Genomic DNA, 26084 nt, shown 5'->3' on the forward strand with positions numbered 1-26084 from the left:
AGGACTGTGAGGAGAGAGGGAGGATGGAGGGAAGGACTGTGAGGAGAGAGGGAGGATGGAGGGAAGGACTGTGAGGAGAGAGGGAGGATGGAGGGAAGGACTGTGAGGAGAGGGAGGATGGAGGGAAGGAATGTGAGGAGAGAGGGAGGATGGAGGGAAGGACTGTGAGGAGAGAGGGAGGATGGAGGGAAGGACTGTGAGGAGAGAGGGAGGATGGAGGGAAGGACTGTGAGGAGAGAGGGAGGATGGAGGGAAGGACTGTGAGGAGAGAGGGAGGATGGAGGGAAGGACTGTGAGGAGAGAGGGAGGATGGAGGGAAGGACTGTGAGGAGAGAGGGAGGATGGAGGGAAGGACTGTGAGGAGAGGGAGGATGGAGGGAAGGACTGTGAGGAGAGAGGGAGGATGGAGGGAAGGACTGTGAGGAGAGAGGGAGGATGGAGGGAAGGACTGTGAGGAGAGAGGGAGGATGGAGGGAAGGACTGTGAGGAGAGAGGGAGGATGGAGGGAAGGACTGTGAGGAGAGAGGGAGGATGGAGGGAAGGACTGTGAGGAGAGAGGGAGGATGGAGGGAAGGACTGTGAGGAGAGAGGGAGGATGGAGGGAAGGACTGTGAGGAGAGGGAGGATGGAGGGAAGGACTGTGAGGAGAGAGGGAGGATGGAGGGAAGGACTGTGAGGAGAGGGAGGATGGAGGGAAGGACTGTGAGGAGAGAGGGAGGATGGAGGGAAGGACTGTGAGGAGAGAGGGAGGATGGAGGGAAGGACTGTGAGGAGAGAGGGAGGATGGAGGGAAGGACTGTGAGGAGAGGGAGGATGGAGGGAAGGACTGTGAGGAGAGAGGGAGGATGGAGGGAAGGACTGTGAGGAGAGAGGGAGGATGGAGGGAAGGACTGTGAGGAGAGGGAGGATGGAGGGAAGGACTGTGAGGAGAGAGGGAGGATGGAGGGAAGGACTGTGAGGAGAGGGAGGATGGAGGGAAGGACTGTGAGGAGAGAGGGAGGATGGAGGGAAGGACTGTGAGGAGAGGGAGGATGGAGGGAAGGACTGTGAGGAGAGAGGGAGGATGGAGGGAAGGACTGTGAGGAGAGGGAGGATGGAGGGAAGGACTGTGAGGAGAGAGGGAGGATGGAGGGAAGGACTGTGAGGAGAGAGGGAGGATGAAGGGAAGGACTGTGAGGAGAGGGAGGAGATTTGAACTCACTGATTCAGTAAATGTGAGGGAAGGAGTGTGGCTGATTGGAGCCATTGCTGCATTGTCAGCACGGAGAGCAGAGCCCTCGGACATGGCGGCGCTGTCAGACATCAGACGAGTCCTCATCAGTGACCTCCTGGCTCCGGCTTGTGAGGAGATTCTGCGCTCTCAGGGGGGCATAGAGGTGACGGAAAGTCCCGGACTGAGCCCCCAGGAGCTCATCTCCAAGATAAAGGTAGGAGAGCGGTGGGCATGTGCGGGGGAGGGGCGGTGTGTGCGGAGCCGGCCGGTGTGCAGAGCGATGCTCTGCAGTGTAACACGATGTAATGCTCTGCAGTATAGTGCAATGCTCTGCAGTATAGGGTGATGCAATGCTCTGCAGTATAGTGCAATGCTCTGCAGTATAGTGCAATGCTCTGCAGTATAGGGTGATGCAATGCTCTGCAGTATAGTGTGCAGTATAGGGTGATGCAATGCGCTGCAGTATAGTGCAATGCTCTGCAGTATAGTGCAATGCTCTGCAGTATAGTGCAATGCTCTGCAGTATAGGGTGATGCAATGCTCTGCAGTATAGGGTGATGCAATGCTCTGCAGTATAGTGCAATGCTCTGCAGTATAGGGTGATGCAATGCTCTGCAGTATAGTGCAATGCTCTGCAGTATAGTGCAATGCTCTGCAGTATAGGGTGATGCAATGCTCTGCAGTATAGTGCAATGCTCTGCAGTATAGGGTGATGCAATGCTCTGCAGTATAGAGCAGGGCCTTCATTGGATGAGCCTCAGCAGAGTAGTAACCATCTGCACAATGTTGAGGAGCAATGCTCTGCTGATTGGACCGACCTCTGTACAAGGCATGCCCCTCCACAATCCATGGCTACATAGTGAGATGTTCTGCAGATAGTGCTCTCTAGTTCCTGTGATACAGTCTGTGCAATGCTCTGCAGGGAGGATGGTTTCTGTACACTGCTCAGGAGTGATAGTCTGCAGCCCTGTGCTGTGCGACCCGCTGTGAGGTGCAATGCTCTGCAGGCTCCGCTCAGGGAAAATCTCATTCATTGCAAAGTCTGATGCAAGAGAAGCAAAAAGTGTCAGGAGAGGAGGAGGAGCCGAAGAGGAGGAGGAGGATGGGCTGGGGTGTCCGACAGGAGGAGGAGGATGGGCTGAGGTGTCCGACAGGAGGAGGAGGATGGGCTGAGGTGTCCGACAGGAGGAGGAGGATGGGCTGAGGTGTCCGACAGGAGGAGGAGGATGGGCTGAGGTGTCCGACAGGAGGAGGAGGATGGGCTGAGGTGTCCGACAGGAGGAGGAGGATGGGCTGAGGTGTCCGACAGGAGGAGGAGGATGGGCTGAGGTGTCCCCCAGCAGGAGGAGGAGGAGGGTGGGCTGGGGTGTCCCGACAGGAGGAGGAGGGTGGGCTGGGGTGTCCGACAGGAGGAGGAGGGTGGGCTGAGGTGTCCCCCAGCAGGAGGAGGAGGAGGGTGGGCTGAGGTATAAGGTAGATTAGCCCCCGATCCCACCTGGAAGATAAGAAAGATAACTTGTTATACTCCCCTGTGGGGCGGTCAGATGGACGTCGCAGGTCCAGGGTCTCATCGTCTTATGACCGCCGCCCTCCTGATGGCTTCATGGCTCCCGGCACACTGCAGTACTTTGCCGTCCCCTCATCAGGGCAGATCAGTCGCCTGCACAGGAGCCGGGCAGCCATGAGGCCATCAGATGATGGGAGACCCCGGACCTGCGACGTCCCCCGGACCGCCCCTCAGGGGAGTATAATAAGTTATCTTTCTTATCTTCCAGGTGGGAGCGGGGCAGGTATACAGCACTGGGCCGTGTTTCCATGTGGCGTACCGGACACCCGCCCCATCCATGGCGCTGCCGGCTCTTGTACACGGTGGTGAACTGCGCAGAATCACCGCATCCTATACACAGACGGTGATACTTCTGGGGGCTGAGCGTCTCCACAAGATGAATAGACCTGCTGCAGTCTATAAAGATGTCTGCTAATACACGTAGGAACAAATGACCCAGCGAGAAAGGACCGAGAAACTATATGCAGAGACTAAGAAGACCTAGGCCGGAAAGTGAAGGAGCTGGTAGCGCAGGGCGTCTTCTCATCCATCCTCCCAGTGGATGGACATGGACCAAGGAGGTTGATCAGGATTCTACAGGTGAACGACTGGCTACGTCGGTGGTGCCGTGAACAACATTTTGGGTTTCTTGACCATGGAGTGAATTACCTGTATGATGGATTCCTTGCTAGAGATGAGTTGTATCTTATGAATACAGGAAAACACATATTTGGTAGACGCCTTACTACACCCATCAGGAGAGCTTATATGGGATGGGAAATATACGGCCAGGAAGAAATATGCAGCTAATGAATTATTTCGAGAACCCTCATATTAGAAGTGGAAATAAAGAACAAAAACAACAAACTCTGAATGAAAATAGAGGAGCAAGAGAAACTGACTTCAAACTAAAATGTGTCTATACAAATGCACCGAGCACTGGAAACAAGGAGGATTGGAGCTTCTAACACAGGAAGAGAGATATGATGTCATAGGATAGGCATCACTTAAACTTGGTGGGATGATACAAATGCTTGGAATACAAACCTTGAAGGATACAACTTATTAGAAACAGGCTTAACAAAAAGGGAGGAGGTGTTGCATGGTATGTTATGAAAACATATATTTACACAGAGATCCAAGCTCTAGAGACTGGTAGCTCTGTAGAAACTGTCTGGGTAAGAATACAAGCAGAGAAGAACTGACACTATTGTAGGTGTTTACTATAGGCCACCTGGACAGACTGAAGACATGGATGAACTCTTATTATATCAGATGTCTCTGTTCTCGAAAAAGTGCGACATCGTGATCATGGGGAGATTTTATCTATCCAGATATTTGTTGGGAATGTCAGGCAAAAGTAATGGGTCCAGAAAATTCTTATTTGCTCTTGCTGACCATTTTAGCTTTCAAAAGGTAGAAAAGAACGAGAGGATCTGCAATCTTGGACTTAACCATTTCCCCCCTCTTGGTAAGAGTTGAGGAAATAAATGTGGCTGGGAATTTAGGAGGCAGGGATCGTGCTATACTCTCATTTTGGATTAGAAGAGGAGGAAGACTAGCGAGGACTCAGACTAAGTAAGAGTGGACTTCAGAAAGGCAGATATTAAAGGGAACCTGTCACTCCCCCCCCCCCCCCCCCCCCCCCCCCCCCCCCTAGGCGTTTTAAGTAAAAGTGCCTCCTTCTGCAGCACTAAGGCTGCATTCCGTGAAGGTGGCTTTTATGTTTTTTCTCCCTAATAACACTGACATTTTCAGTTTTATAAATAGCGCACCATGCCTGTATTGAGTCTGGGGGGGTACGTTTTTTTCCCCCCCGGACTCAACCGCCTCCAAGCCGTCCATCATTCCCTCAGTGCCGCCTCCTCTGTTTGTACTCATGGCGCCTGCGCTGTGCTCTCATTTTTCGGGCATGCGCCGTGCGTGCTGCCCTTGAACTTACATCAGGTGGTGTAAGCTGATCGCGCCTGCGCACAGCGCCAGATCCCGGCCTGTAGTGTGAGCAAAGCACAACACACTGTGGCGTCTCGGGCGTCCGCGACACGCAGGCGCGATATCAGCTGATGTGAGCTCCAGGGCAAAATATATATCCGATCAGTTTAAGAAAAAACGCCAATAACCTACAAATCTTATATTAATTACAAACCAATCATATCATGGCATCACGGTTGTTATAGCGACTGCACTCCAATCCAATCAGACGCCCCCTCATCCCAACCTGCAGCATCAGTACCGGTAAGGTATATCCACATTATAAGATGCACCCCCATTGTCCCCTCAAATTTGGGGGAAAAGTGCGTCTTATAACCTGAAAACTCCGGTATGTACATGCTATTTGTCTGGTAGTTGGTTATTCCCCAGAGCCCCTGTTCCCCCCTTGGTGTCAGGTGATATGCTTTGTATGTATAGTTTTGTCCCTGGTCTAATTAGGTGCTAGTAATTAATGAAGTGATTATATACAGTAGTGCGGGATTAGGATCTCAGCATGTGGTCATAGGAATCACTAATTCGGCTCCTCTGCATTCTGCCCTGTGAGCGCGCGCACTGTGTGGAGGACCTGCGGGTGTGGTCATGTGACTTGGTCACGTGATCGGACTCCGGCTCCGGGTTCCCTGCGGTAGTGTCAGTACTTGTGATTAGCTAGTGAGGCCGATTTCTGGCGCCAACACTTATACATGCGCCTATTGGTCAGGGGCTTCTGTGTGTGCGTCCGTCATGGGTCGGGAGATCAAAGTGCAGTCGCTATAACAACCGTGATGCCATGATATGATTGGTTTGTAATTATGGGGCGGGTTCTGTACAAACATATTATTGGCGTATAAACTGATCGGATATTTATATCGCACTTGTTAATGTATAACTAATTGTGTATTTAGTGATTTTGTAATGATGTAAATTGGGCAGTACCTTGTTTGTGATCGGTGGGCATGTGCCACCACACTGTATACGGCTGCCATTTTATGCTTTGTGTACACTTGATAAAGACCCATTGTGGGCGAAACGTCGTATCATGGCAGAATAAAGGGGTTTTTTTTGTTGTTGTTTTTTTCATCACCTGGACTGGATGCTTTTCCTTTCTATTATTTGTATCACTTGATGCCCTGTCTGGAGGCGGCTGGGGCACGCGCAGCGGCTAGCCCTGTCTGGAGGCGGCTGGGGCACGCGCAGCGGCTAGCCCTGTCTGGAGGCGGCTGGGGCACGCGCAGCGGCTAGCCCTGTCTGGAGGCGGCTGGGGCACGCGCAGCGGCTAGCCCTGTCTGGAGGCGGCTGGGGCACGTGCAGCGGCTAGCCCTGTCTGGAGGCGGCTGGGGCACGTGCAGCGGCTAGCCCTGTCTGGAGGGGGCTGGGGCACGCGCAGCGGCTAGCCCTGTCTGGAGGCGGCTGGGGCACGCGCAGCGGCTAGCCCTGTCTGGAGGCGGCTGGGGCACGCGCAGCGGCTAGCCCTGTCTGGAGGCGGCTTGGGCACGCGCAGCGGCTAGCCCTGTCTGGAGGCGGCTTGGGCACGCGCAGCGGCTAGCCCTGTCTGGAGGCGGCTGGGGCACGCGCAGCGGCTAGCCCTGTCTGGAGGCGGCTGGGGCACGCGCAGCGGCTAGCCCTGTCTGGAGGGGGCTGGGGCACGCGCAGCGGCTAGCCCTGTCTGGAGGCGGCTGGGGCACGCGCAGCGGCTAGCCCTGTCTGGAGGCGGCTGGGGCACGCGCAGCGGCTAGCCCTGTCTGGAGGCGGCTGGGGCACGCGCAGCGGCTAGCCCTGTCTGGAGGCGGCTGGGGCACGCGCAGCGGCTAGCCCTGTCTGGAGGCGGCTGGGGCACGCGCAGCGGCTAGCCCTGTCTGGAGGCGGCTGGGGCACGCGCAGCAGGTTGCACTACCAGTGAGAACAGTAGTGATTTGCAACCATCCATGTATGAAGTATGAGGGGCCCATTATCCCCTGGTGCTTTTCATTGGCTGTGATCTCTGACCCCACAGGACTATGATGGGCTTATTGTCCGTTCAGCCACCAAGGTTTCCTCAGACGTTTTGACTGCAGGAACGAGGCTGAAGGTGGTGGGACGAGCAGGAACTGGAGTGGACAATGTGGATGTGGAAGCTGCTACCAAGAACGGGATCATTGTAATGAAGTAAGAGTCTCATGTATCGTGTAACGGAGTTACATCCCGTAGATCTTTTATTATAAAAAATGAAAAACATAACAATAATAAATAGAAACAAAGCAGAAATATCAGCCAGAAAAATAATCAGTATAATGAACAGTGGTCCAGGCGCTCATTGTCCTCTCACATTCTACATTTACAGAATAATAACTAATAATTACTACTTTCACCTTCTGGTCTGGTCACCAAAAAAATAACAAAATTATAGCAAACAATACTATACACAAACTCAATCGCGAACTTAACTTTCTCTTTCTCTTCACTGATCATCTCTGTCATAAAGAGAGGGGTCTATCTCTGGTTTGGGGACGGCTTCAGCCAGGAAGCCAACATCTGATCCCAATCAAGATCCCTTTTCCCCAAGAGGTGCGAGTAGAAGGATCTGACAACCTCCAGGATTCCTGATCTGGATCGTCTCAGGGACCCCGTAGTGTCAGCCAGTCCTGTAATTACATTAGTATTCACTGACATCTTGCAGTTTCTGTAAGGGTCGGGCGAGTGGTACTTCCCGTAATCCCTCTCAGAAACCAAAGATGCGTGTTTATCGTACTGACAACTAAAGGTACCGTCACACTAAGCGACACTGCAGCGATACCGACAACGATCCGGATCGCTGCAGCGTCGCTGTTTGGTCGCTGGAGAGCTGTCACACAGACAGCTCTTCAGCGACCAACGATGCCGGTAACCAGGGTAAACATCGGGTTACTAAGCGCAGGGCCGCGCTTAGTAACCCGATGTTTACCCTGGTTACCATCGTTAAAGTAAAAAAAACAACCACTACATACTTACCTACCGCTGTCTGTCCCCGGCGCTGTGCTTCTCTGCTCTGGCTGTGAGCACAGCGGCCGGAAAGCACAGTGGTGACGTCACCGCTCTGCTTTCCGGCTGGCCGGCGCTCACAGCCAGAGCAGAGAAGCACAGCGCCGGGGACAGACAGCGGTAGGTAAGTATGTAGTGGTTGTTTTTTTTTACTTTAACGATGGTAACCAGGGTAAACATCGGGTTACTAAGCGCGGCCCTGCGCTTAGTAACCCGATGTTTACCCTGGTTACCAGCGAAGACATCGCTGAATCGGCGTCACACACGCCGATTCAGCGATGTCAGTGGGAGATCCAGCGACGAAATAAAGTTCTGGACTTTCTTCAGCGACCAACGATCTCCCAGCAGGGGCCTGATCGCTGCTGCCTGTCACACTGGACGATATCGCTAGCGAGGACGCTGCAACGTCACGGATCGCTAGCGATATGGTCCAGTGTGACGGGGCCTTTACAAGTTGCTGGCGAATTAATCTCGCCACCCTTTCCTTGAACATCTCCCACCACTCTGACTTACTACTACAAAGATCCAGTAATGGTACCTGGCTCTGAAGAAAATCCTCAAAGGACTGTCTTATCTCCGCTTCTTCCAAGAGAGATGAATTGAGCCTCCAAAAGCCTCTTCCCATCCGGAGGGTCTCTGTAACATTCAGAAAAAAACAAATTAAACAGTGGTCGGAGAACTCCACCTCAACAACAGACACTGCTGAAGAGACAGCTTCCTCCTTTAAATAAAACCTATCTATTCTGGACCTACAGTTACCTCTATGATAGGTGAACCCCTCGTGGCCTGGGGTGTGCCGAATGTGGACATCCACCAGGCGAGCCTCACTAGCTATACTATTAAGGGCGACGCTATCATAAGTCAGCTTGTCTCTGGAACCTCCTCTATCTCGGGGCCTCGTGACAGCATTGAAGTCCCCTCCAAAGACAACCGGCCGACTTGTAAAAAGGTAGGGCTTGATCCTCATAAAGAGACACTTCCGGTCCCACTTAGATTGGGGACCATAAATGTTAATGAGCCGGAGCTCTTGCCCCTTCATGAGGACATCTAAGATCAGGCACCTCCCCATTTCTAACTCAATAACCCGTCGGCATTCCACCGGTGCGGTAAAAAGGACCGCCACTTCGCAATACGGCTCGGCCGCAAGAGACCAATAGGAGGGCCCGAGTCTCCACTCCCTCTTAGCTTTAAACACATCTCCCATGTTTGGCAGCCTGGTCTCTTGCAAAAAGAAAATGTCAGCTTCAACCCGGCTGAGAAAATCAAAGGCCACAAATCTGTCTGTATTTGACTTTATGCTGGGGACATTAATGGACTCCAGCGTCAATGGAATGAGTACCGCCATCACTGGTGATTGTTAGATGGCTTTCTTCTTCCCACTGCCCTTATCCTCTGCCTCAGAGGAGGAATACTTCTGCCTCTCTAATGACACAGAGGTGTAAATTCCCACAAGTTTTTTCTTTTTATCATCCTCGTCTCCGGACTCTGGGCCAGTCCCTCCCTCCAAGGACCTTACATTCCCAGAAGGAGGAGACTCGGCGTCCCCTGTGAGCCCCGCTGAAGCCAGAACCTCACCCTCAGCTTCCTCCTCAGAGGAAGAGATGTTCTGAAGGGCTTGGAACCGGTTAGAAAGACTATCCAGAGGGAAGTCAGTTTTTCCTTCCTTAGGTACCTTGGTCAGAACGGGAGACAATGTTTTATCTCCCTTCTTTCTCTTCTTTTTGGTGCCGAGCTTACGCTTGTCCTCTAGCTGCTGCCTATTATCCTCATCCATACTTTCATAATTGGAGGATTCGGAGCCAGTGGCACTTTCCTCCCTGTGGATCTTCCTGACCTCCTCATCCAACTCATCATCCCTCGGGGCCTCGGCAGCAAGACTGGCATTCAGGACATGGGCCGCCCCAGTAGCCCGAGGCTCGCCCAGCTCCCTATCCTGTCTGCGCTTGTCTAGACGCCTTAGCTGGGCAGGTGTCTTTTTATTGCTTTTCTTCCTTGGCCCCTCCGCTCCCCCACCCCTGCTAGTCCCTTCCCCAGCAGAATCAGCCTCACAGCTTTCTCCCACCGGGGTCACGACTGAATTAGCGAAGGAGCGAGGACAACGGCTGAATGGGTGACCTAACTCACCACACAGGTGACGCCTAATCTCCTCACAAGATGCAGCGAGATGGCCGATATCCCCACACAATGCATATTTCTGCACCGTGCAGTCTGCACTGAAGTGTGTGGGTCGCCGCACCTGTGACAGAGCTTCGGTTGCCCCAGGTAGAAGACCAGGATACGATCCCTACCCAGGAAGGCAGATGATGGAATGTGGGCAACCGTACCACCTGAATAATTACGTTTTACCATAAATGTCCAGGCCCCTGACCAGATACCAAACTCATCACGGTTTTTCTTTGGCATCTCCACCACCTCTCCATATCTGCCAAGTCACGTCATGTCATAACAAGAAAGCGACTTGTTACAAGCCATCACTGTCACTTTCTTGATTTGGTTTTGGCGAGACACCGCATGAATGGTAAAGTCTCGCCAGCTGGGCTTATTTTTTGCCAACTCATAATTCGACCAGAAGAGCTCAAGCCCCTCTGGCTGAACAAAGCTGACATCAAACTAAGCATGGAATAGGGATGTATCAAGGCGTACATGTCAATCGCCTTGAAGTTCATCTTCAGCTGGAGCTCCACAACCTTAGGACACGTATCACTGCCCCTCCACCGAAGATGGACCACATTCCTGCGCGCACTACCAGGCCCAGCTGTTGAGAGGGACCACATTGTTTCCCCCCCCCATCCCCCCTCTTTGCTCTCGGAGGGCCCCAAGGCCATGCCTCTATATCCAGAAGGATAGATAAACCTCTCAATCCTCTACCATTAGTGATCTCTCCCCCTTCTTAGAGCCTCCAGGAGACGCTGCTGCAACATGCCGTCCCTGGAGACGAGGAGGACGCCCTACTTCCCCCGGAGGTGACGGTGGCATAACTCCTGAGGGGTTCTGCCACCATTGGAAGGGGGGACAACCGGGCCAGTGACCACATCTACACCACCAGTATCACTATTACCCACCTCCATAACCCCCTCACCCTCCTCCAGACTAGCAACCACACCACTAGACAAAGCATTTTCCTCATCCATACCCACCACCATATTCACTCCTGCTGGACCAGTGACAAGAGGAGGTGACATTTTGACCTCCGCATCATCAGGCATAAGGGGCTCAGTCTCCTCCAGTCCTCCTCCTCCTGGCCAGGTTCCTTCACTCATCCCAGGAAACCCACTCCCCCCTCCCTAGGAGAGAGAGCAAGTCCCCCGATGGAGAGGTGATGGTTCTCTGGAGCACACAGCAGGATCAGTGGCGACCGCACCCACAATTAACAGAGCTGCACTCGCTATTCTGCTGGTGCTGTGTACATACATTACTTCTGGTGTGATACTGTTAGATTCAGCAGGCTGGCCCGGCCACTGTCAGTGTCACTATCCCTTCTCGGCTTCGTTCTTCACCCTCCGCACGGTCCGCTCTTCTCCTGTGCTTTGTATTAGAGAAGTTCAGCTGTTGGTCTGTCCTTTTTTCTGCTATATGACATTCATTTGTCCCCCTTTACATGCAGCACACCCACCGGAAACAGTATTAGTGCCGCGGAGCTGACATGTGGCCTCATCCTCAGCCTCTCCAGGTGGGTGTACTTACTTATGCATGTGATAGTGGTGTGATCCCTTCTTCATTTAATCATCTGTTTTCAGGCAGGTTCCTCAAGCTGCGTCTTCAATGAAGCAGGGGAAATGGGACAGGAAGAAGGTATGAATCTCAAAGCAGTTGGTTTCAATGACACTCTGGGTAATGATGTCGAGGAGGAGCAGGAGGGTCAGAAAATGATGTGGTGGTGGGGGGGGGGGGTCACCAGCCAGACACACTGGAGGGTGAGAGAAACCAGTCAGAACTTTTACTAACCATCCTGTGTCCCCCAGTACATGGGCTCCGAGCTGCACGGGAAAACGCTGGGAATCCTGGGGCTTGGACGGATCGGGAAAGAAGTGGCAACAAGGATGCAATCATTCCAGATGAAGGTGCGGAACTGTCATTCGGTACTCCACCATGTCCCCAAAGCAGAGGAGCCACCCTCTGAGGTTACCACAGATCTCCCCGCCCAAGGTTCTGCCAGTCCCTTCTTATCCCATACCGCCTGCTAGCAATGCTTTTAGGCTTCACCATCACCCCTGCCCAACTCCCCGCCATCTCCCGCCCAACTACCCGGCCTCGCCGTCGCCCTTGTGCCGACTCCCTGACGTCGCCCCTGCCCGACTTTCCCGGCCTCGCCTTCACCCCTACCCGACTTTCCCGCCGTTGCCCTTGCCCGGCCTTGCTGTCACCCTTGCCGTCACCCTTGCCTGACTCCCAGGCCTCGTCGTTGCCCCTGCCCATGATGTTCCTCCTAGGTGACTTTTATTCCCTCTCTGTTTTATTCCGTTCCTTCTTCCTGTCCATTATTTTCTTTTCACTTCCGCAGACCATTGGATACGATCCCATAATCCCCCCAGAAGTCACAGCGGAGTTTGGGGTTCAACAGTTTCCTCTAGAAGAAATCTGGGGTCGGTGCGATTACATCACTGTGCACACGCCTCTCCTGCCCTCCACCACAGGTATATACAAAAAAGTCATCATGCCCCGTGAATGTTTCCACATTGTTTTTCAACAAACTTAAATGTATTTTATTGTAATTTTATATGATAACACAAAGTAGCGAGTATCTGTGACGTGTAAAGGTTTATTAATTATTGCAAAAATATACATTTGTAAATTGAACCCCTTAAAAAAAAATCTTAAGTGACCAGTCGCCCCCAGAAGTTACATAATTGGTACATTGTGTCCCCCTGGGTGTGATCTCTCCTCTGTAGAACTACAGCTGCTTTGTGATGGCCTCAGAGGTTTGTGTGAGAAGATTAGGGATCGAAGAGCATCATGAAAACCAAGGAGCCCGCCAGACAGGTCAGGGATAAAGTGGGGGAGAAGAGGAAAGCAGGGTTAGGTTATAGAAAATAGCCCAAGCTCTGAACATCTCACGGAGCATCAATCATCCAAGCATGGAAGGAGTATGTAGTGTTATGAACAGGTAATTCAGAACCACAATGGACCTTGAAGTTCAGAGCACACAAAGTGACCTGACAATTACCAAAAACATAGGACGAGCTCTGAGACGTGGGAACTCTGCTGACCGCAATCCCTAATCCTATCACACCACACTAGAGGTAGCCGTGGATTGCGCCTAACGCTCCCTATGCAACTCGGCACAGCCTGAGAAACTAACTAGCCCTGAAGATAGAAAAATAAGCCTACCTTGCCTCAGAGAAATTCCCCAAAGGAAAAGGCAGCCCCCCACATATAATGACTGTGAGTAGAGATGAAAATACAAACACAGAGATGAAATAGATTTAGCAAAGTGAGGCCCGACTTACTGAATCGATCGAGGATAGGAAAGATAGCTTTGCGGTCAACACAAAAACCTACAAACAACCACGGTACGGAGGTGCTCCCTCTGCGTCTCAGAGCTTCCAGCAAGCAAGAAAAACCAATATAGCAAGCTGGACAGAAAATATAGCAAACAAAAGTAACACAAGCAGAACTTAGCTTATGCAGGATAGACAGGCCACAGGAACGATCCAGGAGGAAGCAAGACCAATACTAGAACATTGACTGGAGTTAAATAGAGCAGCACCTAACGACTTAACCTCATCACCAGAGGAAGGAAACTCAGAAGCCGCAGTACCACTCTCATCCACCAAAGGAAGCTCATAGACAGAACCAGCCGAAGTACCACTCACGACCACAGGAGGGAGCTTGGCCACAGAATTCACAACAATGTAGTAAGTGCAAACTTAACAAAACATGGCCGTCCACCTAACCTGACATCCCGAGGAAGGAGAGCTCTAATCAGAGAAACAGGAGAGGCTGATGGTCACTGGAGGAGCTGCCGAGATCCATAGGTTGGTGGGGGGGGAACATGTTCACAGGACGACTATAAGAGCTCAAACCCATCACGTAGCATCTGACGTGCAATTCTCTGTCATTTACACATCGTTTCCCAAGGAAATATTCTTCAAGAAATATATAATAAAGAGAGAGATTAGATAGATATATTGATAGGTACAAAAAGATATATACACATAGATAGAAATATAATAATGTTTAATACATTTCTTTCTGAAAAAACTGAAATGGGATCCCCCGACATTTTATTAACCAGCAGAGGGAGAGCGGACAGCTGGGGGCAGATGTTTAGAGCCTGGGAAGGGAGTAATAAACATGGAGCTTCCCAGGCTATTGTATCAGCTCACAGCGGTATATTTAGTCTTTCCTAGTTATTGAAATGGGGGGATAGCCCTCAAAGATGGTGTAGGGTCCCCATATACCTAATAACCAGCAAAGGCTGGGAAGTGTCATGGATATTCCCCAGAAATGGTGCATCCACAAGATCTGCCAATTCTGGCACTTAGCCTCGCTCTACCCGCTTGCCCTGGTGCGGTGGTAAGTGGGGTGACAATGGGGAGGGGGGTTGGTGTCACCTTTGTATAGTCAGGGGGCAACAAGCCCAGAGTTTAGTAATGGAGAGTGTCAACAAGACGTAAGACCTTTCTGAGAGCACCGCCAGCATGAGAACCTAGGGAGGTGAAAGGAGTTCACCGCGAGGCGCTGGGGTGGGAGAGACAGACCCCAAAAGACTGCAGAGAAAGGAGGAGAGACAGACCCCAAAAGACTGCAGAGAAAGGTGGAGACAGACCCCAAAAGACTGCAGAGAAAGGAGGAGAGACAGACCCCAAAAGACTGCAGAGTAAGGAGGAGAGACAGACCCCAAAAGACTGCAGAGAAAGGAGGAGACAGACCCCAAAAGACTGCAGAGAAAGGTGGAGAGACAGACCCCAAAAGACTGCAGAGAAAGGAGGAGAGACAGACCCCAAAAGACTGCAGAGAAAGGAGGAGAGACAGACCCCAAAAGACTGGAGAGAAAGGAGGAGAGACCCCAAAAGACTGCAGAGAAAGGAGGAGACAGACCCCAAAAGACTGCAGAGAAAGGTGAGAGACAGACCCCAAAAGACTGCAGAGAAAGGAGGAGAGACAGACCCCAAAAGACTGCAGAGAAAGGAGGAGAGACAGACCCCAAAAGACTGTAGAGAAAGGAGGAGAGACAGACCCCAAAAGACTGTAGAGAAAGGAGGAGAGACAGACCCCAAAAGACTGCAGAGTAAGGAGGAGAGACCGACCCCAAAAGACTGCAGAGAAAGGTGGAGAGACAGACCCCAAAAGACTGCAGAGAAAGGAGGAGAGACAGACCCCAAAAGACTGCAGAGAAAGGAGGAGAGACAGACTTCAAGAGACTGCAGCAGTAATGGCAGAGAGAGGTTTGTTCCCAATAATTAGTACACCCTGGATTATTCTGTTACCGTCATTAATACTCGTTACTTTGCTCCATAACAGAACATACATGAGCCGTTTGTAATGTGGAAATGTTCCTGGGGTGTGTAGACTTTCTGCTGTCAGTCTCCAGCACTGTGCTCCTCTCCCGGGCTGAACACTTCTACATCTCTCCAGGTCTCATTAATGACGCTGCGTTCTCCATGTGTAAGCGCGGGGTCCAGGTCATAAACTGCGCCCGAGGGGGAATCATCGATGAGGCGGCATTACTGCGAGCCCTGGAGAGCGGGCAGTGTGGGGGCGCCGGGCTGGACGTCTTCACCGAGGTCAGTGGAGAAGAGTGAACCCCGACAACCAGGGGGCAGGCCACACTGACATACAGGAAAGCGACAACCGAGGCGTTCATGACCCCGACGACTGAGGTGCTCCTGACCCCGACAACCAGGGCGCAGCCTACACTGACATCCGGGAGAGCGACAACCGAGGCGCTCCTGACCCCGACAACCAGGGCACAGCCCACACTGACATACGCAAAAGCGACAACCGAGGCGCTCCTGACCCCGAGAACCAGGGCGCAGCCCACACTGACATCCAGGAGAGCGACAACAGAGGCGCTCCTGACCCCGACGACTGAGGCGCTCCTGACCCCGACAACCAGGGCACAGCCCACACTGACATCCAGGAGAGCGACAACCGAGGCGCTCCTGACCCCGACGACTGAGGCGCTCCTGACCCCGACAACCAGGGCACAGCCCACACTGACATCCAGGAGAGCGACAACCGAGGCGCTCCTGACCCCGACGACTGAGGCGCTCCTGACCCCGACAACCAGGGCACAGCCCACACTGACATCCAGGAGAGCGACAACCGAGGCGCTCCTGACCCCGACGACTGAGGCGCTCCTGACCCCGACAACCAGGGCACAGCCCACACTGACATCCAGGAGAGTGTTATGAACAGGTGATTCAGAACCACAATGGACCTTGAAGTTCAGAGCACACAAAGTGACCTGACAATTACATTACAACATAGGACAAGCTCTGAGACGTGGGAACTCTGTTGACCGCAATCCCTAATCCTATCCAACCACACTAGAGGTAGCCGTGGAGCTCTCCTGACCAGTCCTATGCGCCTCGAGCACAGCCTGAGAAACTAGCTAGCCCTAAGAAAGAAAAATAAGCCCACCTTGCCTCAGAGAAATACCCCAAAGGAAAAGGCAGCCCCCCACATATAATGACTGTGAGTTGAGATGAAAAGACAAACACAGAGATGAAATAGATTTAGCAAAGTGAGGCCCAACTTACTGAACAGACCGAAGATAGGAAAGATTGCTTTGCGGTCAACACAAAACCCTACAAACAACCACGCAGAGGGGGCAAAAAGACCCTCCGCACCGACCAACGGTACGGAGGTGCTTCCTCTGCGTCCCAGAGCTTCCAGCAAGCAAGAAAAACCAATATAGCAAGCTGGACAGAAAAAATAGCAAACAAAAATAACACAAGCAAAACTTAGCTTATGCAGGGAAGACAGGCCACAAGAACGATCCAGGAGAGAGCAAGACCAATACTAGAACATTGACTGGAGGCCAGGAACAAAGAACTAGGTGGAGTTAAATAGAGCAGCACCTAACGACTTAACCTCATCACCTGAGGAAGGAAACTCAGAAGCCGCAGCCCCACTCACATCCACCAAAGGAAGCTCATGGACAGAACCAGCCGAAGTACCACTCACGACCACAGGAGGGAGCTCTGCCACAGAATTCACAACAGGAGAGTGACGAACCGAGGCGTTCATGACCCCGACGACTGAGGTGCTCCTGACCCCGACAACCAGGGCGCAGCCTACACTGACATCCGGGAGAGCGACAACCGAGGCGCTCCTGACCCCGACAACCAGGGCACAGCCCACACTGACATACGCGAAAGTGACAACCGAGGCGCTCCTGACCCCGAGAACCAGGGCGCAGCCCACACTGACATCCAGGAGAGCGACAACCGAGGCGCTCCTGACCCCGACGACCAGGGCACAGCCTACACTGACATCCGGGAGAGCGACAGCCGAGGCGCTCATGACCCCGACAACCAGGGCACAGCCCACACTGACATCCGGGAAAGCGACAACCGAGACGCTCCTGACCCCGACAACCAGGGAGCAGCCCACAATGACATCCGGGAAAGTGACAACCGAGGCGCTCCTGACCCCGACAACCAGGGCACAGCCCACACTGACATCGGGAAAGCGACAACCGAGGTGCTCCTGACCCCGACAACCAGGGCGCAGCCCACACTGACATACGGGAGAGCGACAACCGAGGCGCTCCTGACCCCGACAACCAGGGCACAGCCCACACTGACATACGGGAGAGCGACAACCGAGGCGCTCATGACCCCGACAACCAGGGCACAGCCCACACTGACATACGGGAGAGCGACAACCGAGGTGCTCCTGACCCCGACAACCAGGGCACAGCCCACACTGACATACGGCAAAGCGACAACTGAGGCGCTCATGACCCCGACAACCAGGGAGCAGCCCACACTGACATACGGGAGAGCGACAACCGAGGCGCCCCTGACCCCGACAACCAGGGCACAGCCCACACTGACATACGGGAAAGCGACAACCGAGGCGCTCCGGACCCCAACAACCAGGACGCAGCCCACAGTGACTTACGGGAGAGCGACAACCGAGGCACCCCTGACTCCGATGACTGAGGTGCTCCTGACAGCCAGGGCACAGCCCACAGTGACATATGGGAGAGCGACAACTGAGGCGCTCCTGCACCCGCCAACCAGGGCGCAGCCCACACTGAAATCCGGGAGAGCGACAACTGAGGCGTTCATGATCCTGACTACCGAGGCGCCCCTGACCCTGACAACCGAGGCACCCCTGACCCCGACAACCAGGACGCAGCCCACAGTGACATACGGGAGAGCAACAACCGTGGTGCCCCTGACTTCGACGACTGAGGTGCTCCTGACAGCCAGGGCACAGCCCACACTGACATCCGGGAGAGCGACAACCAAGGCGTTCATGACCCTGACAACCGAGGCACCCCTGACCCCGACAACCAGCGCTCCTGATCAGGGCACAGCCCACACTGACATCCGGGAGAGTGACGACCGAGGTGCTCCAGATCCTGACGCATGACATTACTGCACGTTTTTCAGGAGCCTCCTCGGGATCGGGCCCTTGTAGACCACCCACTAGTGATCAGCCTCCCTCACCTCGGGGCCAGCACACACGAGGCTCAGAACCGCTGCGGAGAGGAGATCGCTGCGCAGATTGTGGACCTGGTGAAGGAGCGGGCTCTTGTTGGGGCCGTGAGTATCTGAGGGTCTTGGACCCCGATTTATCTCTTTCTCATCCAGTTGTTCTACAACCAATGATGAAATAACAAATCTGTCCTGTGAGATCTCAGCGTGTCCAGCAGAGGGCAGAGCAGGAGGTACGCAGCCCCTTGCGCTATATCGGGGCAGTGGACTAAGCTGACAGTTTCCCCCCCACACACAGAGGAGAGCGGGGTCTCTAGTGCCCCCTATAGGGAGTGGAGCAGACTGTGGTGTCTGTGGTTATACCTGTGGAGCAGACTGTGGCGTCCGTGGTTATACCTGTGGAGCAGACTGTGGTGTCCGTGGTTATACCTGTGGAGCAGACTGTGGCGTCTGTGATTATACCTGTGGAGCAGACTGTGGGGTCCGTGGTTATACCTGTGGAGCAGACTGTGGTGTCCGTGGTTATACCTGTGGAGCAGACTGTGGCGTCCGTGGTGATACCTGTGGAGCAGACTGTGGCGTCCGTGGTTATACCTGGGGACAGACTGTGGTGTCCGTGGTTATACCTGAGGAGCAGACTGTGGCATCCGTGGTTATACCTGTGGTTATACCTGAGGAGCAGACCGTGGTGTCTGTGGTTATACCTGTGGTTATACCTGAGGAGCAGACTGTGGCGTCCGTGGTTATACCCGTGGAGCAGACCGTGGCGTCCGTGGTGATACCTGTGGAGCAGACCGTAGTGTCCGTGGTTATACCTGTGGAGCAGACTGTGGCGTCCGTGGTGATACCTGTGGAGCAGACTGTGGCGTCCGTGGTTATACCCGTGGAGCAGACCGTGGCGTCCGTGGTTATACCTGTGGAGCAGACTGTGGCGTCCGTGGTTATACCCGTGGAGCAGACCGTGGCGTCCGTGGTTATACCCGTGGAGCAGACCGTGGCGTCTGTGGTTATACCTGTGGTTATACCTGTGGAGCAGACTGTGGCGTCCGTGGTGATACCTGTGGGGCAGACTGTGGCGTCCGTGGTTATACCTGTGTAGCAGACTGTGGCGTCCGTGGTTATACCTGTGGGGCAGACTGTGGCGTCCGTGGTTATACCTGTGGGGCAGACTGTGGCGTCCGTAGTGATACCTGTGGGGCAGACTGTGGGGTCCGTGGTTATACCTGTGGAGCAGACTGTGGGGTCCGTGGTTATACCTGTGGAGCAGACTGTGGTGTCCGTGGTTATACCTGTGGAGCAGACTGTGGTGTCCGTGGTTATACCTGTGGAGCAGACTGTGGGGTCCGTGGTTATACCTGTGGAGCAGACTGTGGGGTCCGTGGTTATACCTGTGGAGCAGACTGTGGTGTCCGTGGTTATACCTGTGGAGCAGACTGTGGTGTCCGTGGTTATACCTGTGGAGCAGACTGTGGCGTCCGTGGTTATACCTGTGGAGCAGACTGTGGCGTCCGTGGTGATACCTGTGGAGCAGACTGTGGTGTCCGTGGTTATACCTGTGGAGCAGACTGTGGTGTCCGTGGTTATACCTGTGGAGCAGACTGTGGCGTCCGTGGTTATGCCTGTGGAGCAGACTGTGGCGTCCGTGGTGATACCTGTGGAGCAGACTGTGGCGTCCGTGGTGATACCTGTGGAGCAGACTGTGGTGTCCGTGGTTATGCCTGTGGAGCAGACTGTGGCGTCCGTGGTGATACCTGTGGAGCAGACTGTGGCGTCCGTGGTGATACCTGTGGAGCAGACTGTGGTGTCCGTGGTTATACCTGTGGAGCAGACTGTGGTGTCCGTGGTTATACCTGTGGAGCAGACTGTGGTGTCCGTGGTTATACCTGTGGAGCAGACTGTGGTGTCCGTGGTGATACCTGTGGAGCAGACTGTGGCGTCCGTGGTTATACTTGTGGTTATACCTGTGCAGCAGACTGTGGCGTCCGTCGGTCCAGTATTAGGAGGAGCAGAGGAGTTTCCTGTAGACTTTAGTAAGAGGAAATGTTTCGCCTTCTGCTTTTATATTTTTGGCCTCCTCTGATGGATGTGACCTCTTGCTCATTATTTCAGCAGTGATGAGTTAATTGCCTTCTGCTTTTGTCCTCTCTTGTAATCATGGTGTCATCATGTGTCCTGGTGTTCTCGGGCGGCGCCCGGTTTACATATGATGATTCCCAGGTACTCGGCAGCTTGTGCTCTGTGACCCGGTGCCGGGGTTACTGGTCATCGGTGGGTGAACCTCAGTTACTACCGACCTGTTTGTGTCTCCTCAGGTCAATGCCCCGGCCCTCACCAGGGCCTTCTCCCCAGAAACCAAGCCCTGGGTCAGGTTGGGGGAAGCGCTGGGTCGTCTTCTTCGCTCCCTGTCACCAGAAGTCCACGGAGAGATCCAAGTGATCACTTCAGGTGAGAAGCCTCCATGGTCGCAAGACGTCGCCTCGTATCTGCTGACTAGACCACAGAAGGCAGAGGGAGTGATCGTGGCTCGTTGTCATCAGATCTGTCACCAGAGAACGCTTGGTGCTGGACAATGAGTCCCTCAGCTTATCCCACATGTTCTTCTAACACTAGGAGGCGCTCTGAAGAATTCAGGCTCATTCCTCTGCTCGGCCGTCGCTATCGGACTTCTCCATAACCCAGACAAGAAGGTTAATCTAGTGAACGCCTGCCTCTTCACCAAAGAAGTCGGAATCCAGGTGATATATCACTATAGGGTGCCATCATCAGTATGTTGGGTCCGGTGGTATCGCCTCATAAGGATATGTGGCCTAGACTCCATAATAACCTTGATATCCCTCCATGGTCCCTCAGCCGCCATCATCAGTATGTTGGGTCCGGCGGTATAGTGTCCTCAGGATATATGGCTCAGACTCCAGAATGACCTTGATACCCCCCATGGTCCCTCAGCCGCCATCATCAGTATGTTGGGTCCGGCGGTATAGTCTCCTCAGGATATATGGCTCAGACTCCAGAATGACCTTGATACCCCTCCATGGTCCCTCAGCCGCCATCATCAGTATGTTGGGTCCGGCGGTATAGTGTCCTCAGGATAAATGGCTCAGACTCCAGAATACCCTTGATACCCCTCCATGGTCCCTCAGCCGCCATCATCAGTATGTTGGGTCCGGCGGTATAGTGTCCTCAGGATATATGGCTCAGACTCCAGAATGACCTTGATACCCCCCATGGTCCCTCAGCCGCCATCATCAGTATGTTGGGTCCGGCGGTATAGTCTCCTCAGGATATATGGCTCAGACTCCAGAATGACCTTGATACCCCTCCATGGTCCCTCAGCCGCCATCATCAGTATGTTGGGTCCGGTGGTATAGTCTCCTCAGGATATATGGCTCAGACTCCAGAATGACCTTGATACCCCTCCATGGTCCCTCAGCCGCCATCATCAGTATGTTGGGTCCGGTGGTATAGTCTCCTCAGGATATATGGCTCAGACTCCAGAATACCCTTGATACCCCTCCATGGTCCCTCAGCCGCCATCATCAGTATGTTGGGTCCGGCGGTATAGTGTCCTCAGGATAAATGGCTCAGACTCCAGAATAGCCTTGATACCCTTCATGGTCGCTCAGCCGCCATCATCAGTATGTTGGGTCCGGCGGTATAGTGTCCTCAGGATATATGGCTCAGACTCCAGAATAGCCTTGATACCCTTCATGGTCGCTCAGCCGCCATCATCAGTATGTTGGGTCCGGCGGTATAGTGTCCTCAGGATATATGGCTCAGACTCCAGAATGACCTTGGACTCCATGGTCCCTCAGCCGCCATCATCAGTATGTTGGGTCCGGCGGTATAGTGTCCTCAGGATATATGGCTCAGACTCCAGAATACCCTTGATACCCTTCATGGTCGCTCAGCCGCCATCATCAGTATGTTGGGTCCGGTGGTATAGTGTCCTCAGGATATATGGCTCAGACTCCAGAATACCCTTGATACCCCTCCATGGTCCCTCAGCCGCCATCATCAGTATGTTGGGTCCGGCGGTATAGTGTCCTCAGGATATATGGCTCAGACTCCAGAATACCCTTGATACCCCTCCATGGTCCCTCAGCCGCCATCATCAGTATGTTGGGTCCGGCGGTATAGTCTCCTCAGGATAAATGGCTCAGACTCCAGAATAACCTTGATACCTCTCCATGGTCCCTCAGCCGCCATCATTAGTATGTTGGGTCCGGCAGTATAGTGTCCTCAGGATATATGGCTCAGGCTCCAGAATAACCTTGATACCCTCCATGGTCGCTCCGCCGCCATCATCAGTATGTTGGGTCCGGCGGTATAGTGTCCTCAGGATAAATGGCTCAGACTCCAGAATACCCTTGATACCCTTCATGGTCGCTCAGCCGCCATCATCAGTATGTTGGGTCCGGCGGTATAGTGTCCTCAGCATAAATGGCTCAGACTCCAGAATACCCTTGATACCCTTCATGGTCGCTCAGCCGCCATCATCAGTATGTTGGGTCCGGCGGTATACTGTCCTCAGGATAAATGGCTCAGACTCCAGAATAACCTTGATACCCTTCATGGTCCCTCAGCCGCCATCATCAGTATGTTGGGTCCGGCAGTATAGTGTCCTCAGGATATATGGCTCAGACTCCAGAATGACCTTGGACTCCATGGTCCCTCAGCCGCCATCATCAGTATGTTGGGTCCGGCGGTATAGTGTCCTCAGGATAAATGGCTCAGACTCCAGAATACCCTTGATACCCTTCATGGTCGCTCAGCCGCCATCATCAGTATGTTGGGTCCGGCGGTATAGTGTCCTCAGGATATATGGCTCAGACTCCAGAATACCCTTGATACCCCTCCATGGTCCCTCAGCCGCCATCATCAGTATGTTGGGTCCGGCGGTATAGTGTCCTCAGGATAAATGGCTCAGACTCCAGAATAGCCTTGATACCCTTCATGGTCGCTCAGCCGCCATCATCAGTATGTTGGGTCCGGCAGTATAGTGTCCTCAGGATATATGGCTCAGGCTCCAGAATGACCTTGGACTCCATGGTCCCTCAGCCGCCATCATCAGTATGTTGGGTCCGGCGGTATAGTCTCCTCAGGATATATGGCTCAGACTCCAGAATAACCTTGATACCCCTCCATGGTCCCTCAGCCGCCATCATCAGTATGTTGGGTCCGGCGGTATAGTGTCCTCAGGATAAATGGCTCAGACTCCAGAATAGCCTTGATACCCTTCATGGTCGCTCAGCCGCCATCATCAGTATGTTGGGTCCGGCGGTATAGTGTCCTCAGGATAAATGGCTCAGACTCCAGAATAGCCTTGATACCCTTCATGGTCCCTCAGCCGCCATCATCAGTATGTTGGGTCCGGCGGTATAGTGTCCTCAGGATATATGGCTCAGACTCCAGAATAGCCTTGATACCCTTCATGGTCGCTCAGCCGCCATCATCAGTATGTTGGGTCCGGCGGTATAGTGTCCTCAGGATATATGGCTCAGGCTCCAGAATGACCTTGGACTCCATGGTCCCTCAGCCGCCATCATCAGTATGTTGGGTCCGGCGGTATAGTGTCCTCAGGATATATGGCTCAGACTCCAGAATAGCCTTGATACCCTCCATGGTCCCTCAGCCGCCATCATCAGTATGTTGGGTCCGGCGGTATAGTGTCCTCAGGATATATGGCTCAGACTCCAGAATAGCCTTGATACCCTTCATGGTCGCTCAGCCGCCATCATCAGTATGTTGGGTCCGGCAGTATAGTGTCCTCAGGATATATGGCTCAGGCTCCAGAATGACCTTGGACTCCATGGTCCCTCAGCCGCCATCATCAGTATGTTGGGTCCGGCGGTATAGTCTCCTCAGGATATATGGCTCAGACTCCAGAATAACCTTGATACCCCTCCATGGTCCCTCAGCCGCCATCATTAGTATGTTGGGTCCGGCAGTATAGTGTCCTCAGGATATATGGCTCAGACTCCAGAATAGCGTTGATACCCTTCATGGTCGCTCAGCCGCCATCATCAGTATGTTGGGTCCGGCGGTATAGTGTCCTCAGGATATATGGCTCAGGCTCCAGAATGACCTTGGACTCCATGGTCCCTCAGCCGCCATCATCAGTATGTTGGGTCCGGCGGTATAGTGTCCTCAGGATATATGGCTCAGACTCCAGAATAACCTTGATACCCCTCCATGGTCCCTCAGCCGCCATCATCAGTATGTTGGGTCCGGCAGTATAGTCTCCTCAGGATATATGGCTCAGACTCCAGAATAACCTTGATACCCCTCCATGGTCCCTCAGCCGCCATCATCAGTATGTTGGGTCCGGCAGTATAGTGTCCTTAGGATATATGGCTCAGACTCCAGAATAACCTTGATACCCCTCCATGGTCCCTCAGCCGCCATCATCAGTATGTTGGGTCCGGCAGTATAGTCTCCTCAGGATATATGGCTCAGACTCCAGAATAACCTTGATACCCCTCCATGGTCCCTCAGCCGCCATCATCAGTATGTTGGGTCCGGCAGTATAGTGTCCTCAGGATATATGGCTCAGACTCCAGAATAACCTTGATACCCCTCCATGGTCGCTCCGCCGCCATCATCACACTGCATTCTCTTTCAGGTGAATTCTCAATATTCCGGGGACTTGGCAGACACGAGATTGGAAGTGTCAGGAGCAGGACTGCGTTTAGTTGGGGGATTGACTGGTGATGTCCCCTGCCTGATTCAGGTTGGAACCTCTCACTTTAGAAGTCCGGTGTCTCTGAATGGAACATTACTGGTGTGGATGGGCGAGACGGAGCTCCCAAACCTTGTAGGTGAGTAACACTCGGTCATTTGTGGTGCATGGTCTATTCCCTCATCATACAGACAGTCTCCACCAGCAGTTCTTGAAAACCGTCAGTGTGGTAATTGGTTGGGCAACTTATAAGTTGACTGTTTTTGTGATTCTTTGATGTGTCCAGTCTCCTCTTTATTATTTAATTTGCTTACATAGCGTCAACATATACCACTGCGCTTTATAGACCTCATCATTGCTGTCCTCACAATCCACACATCACTCTGTTCCTGGGTTGTGGAAGGAAACCAGAGGAAACACTGGGAGAACATTCAGACTCTGTGCAGATATTGTCCTTGGTGGGATTTCATCTCGGGACCCCAGTGCGCTGCCAGTGCGCTGTGCTAGTCACTGAGCCGGCGTGATGCCATGGCCAGTCCCCGTTCCTCATTGGTGACTCTTAGTCCTGGTTTCTGTCCTCACCCTCTTCTCTTATATTCCAGAAGTTCTTGCTGCCGCCAATATCCAGCTCCAGACGTTCCACGTGTCGGGCGGACACAGCGTGGCGGGAATCTCTGCTCCTCTCCCAGATGTGTCGACCCTGGGGTCCTGCCTGCAGATCACTCTTTGACTGCCTGCCTGAAGTCCTCGCTTAGTCTCTAACATTTTGCTGTCTCGGATCTCTCCTAAATACAAACGTTCTAGTTTATCTCAGTCTCTTGTCCATTATCGTACTAGAATGCTTGATGGTTCCGGAAAGCTGTGTGATGTTCCAGATGGACAGCAAGATGGGAGGTTTCCAGCCCCTATGGATAGACTGTGTTCTGTAGACATCTCGCCATGTACAATAGATGTGTCTTCTCTGGAAACCAGTCCTGACAGATGTAGTCACACGTGTCTGGTCCACGATCGCCTGTTATGCCCGGTTATATTTCATTCTGGGATTACAGCGTACATACTGGG

At 53.1% G+C, this 26084-nt stretch overlaps 1 protein-coding gene across 1 annotated transcript; it reads left to right on the plus strand.

Moving 5' to 3' along the window:
• The first annotated feature begins 935 nt into the window (after window positions 1-935).
• On the plus strand, window positions 936-25830 carry PHGDH (phosphoglycerate dehydrogenase). Its single transcript, XM_069735183.1, has 12 exons — window positions 936-1427; window positions 6724-6875; window positions 11332-11397; window positions 11465-11519; window positions 11690-11788; window positions 12229-12361; window positions 15306-15454; window positions 18299-18451; window positions 20656-20788; window positions 20954-21078; window positions 24966-25161; window positions 25625-25830. Exons 1-12 carry the CDS (start codon window positions 1158-1160, stop codon window positions 25750-25752), a joined length of 1659 nt encoding a protein of 552 aa, XP_069591284.1. The 5' UTR covers window positions 936-1157; the 3' UTR covers window positions 25753-25830.
• The last annotated feature ends 254 nt before the right edge of the window (window positions 25831-26084 follow it).

This window comes from Ranitomeya imitator, chromosome 7, assembly GCF_032444005.1.
Source record: "Ranitomeya imitator isolate aRanImi1 chromosome 7, aRanImi1.pri, whole genome shotgun sequence".
Lineage (NCBI taxonomy): Eukaryota > Metazoa > Chordata > Amphibia > Anura > Dendrobatidae > Ranitomeya > Ranitomeya imitator.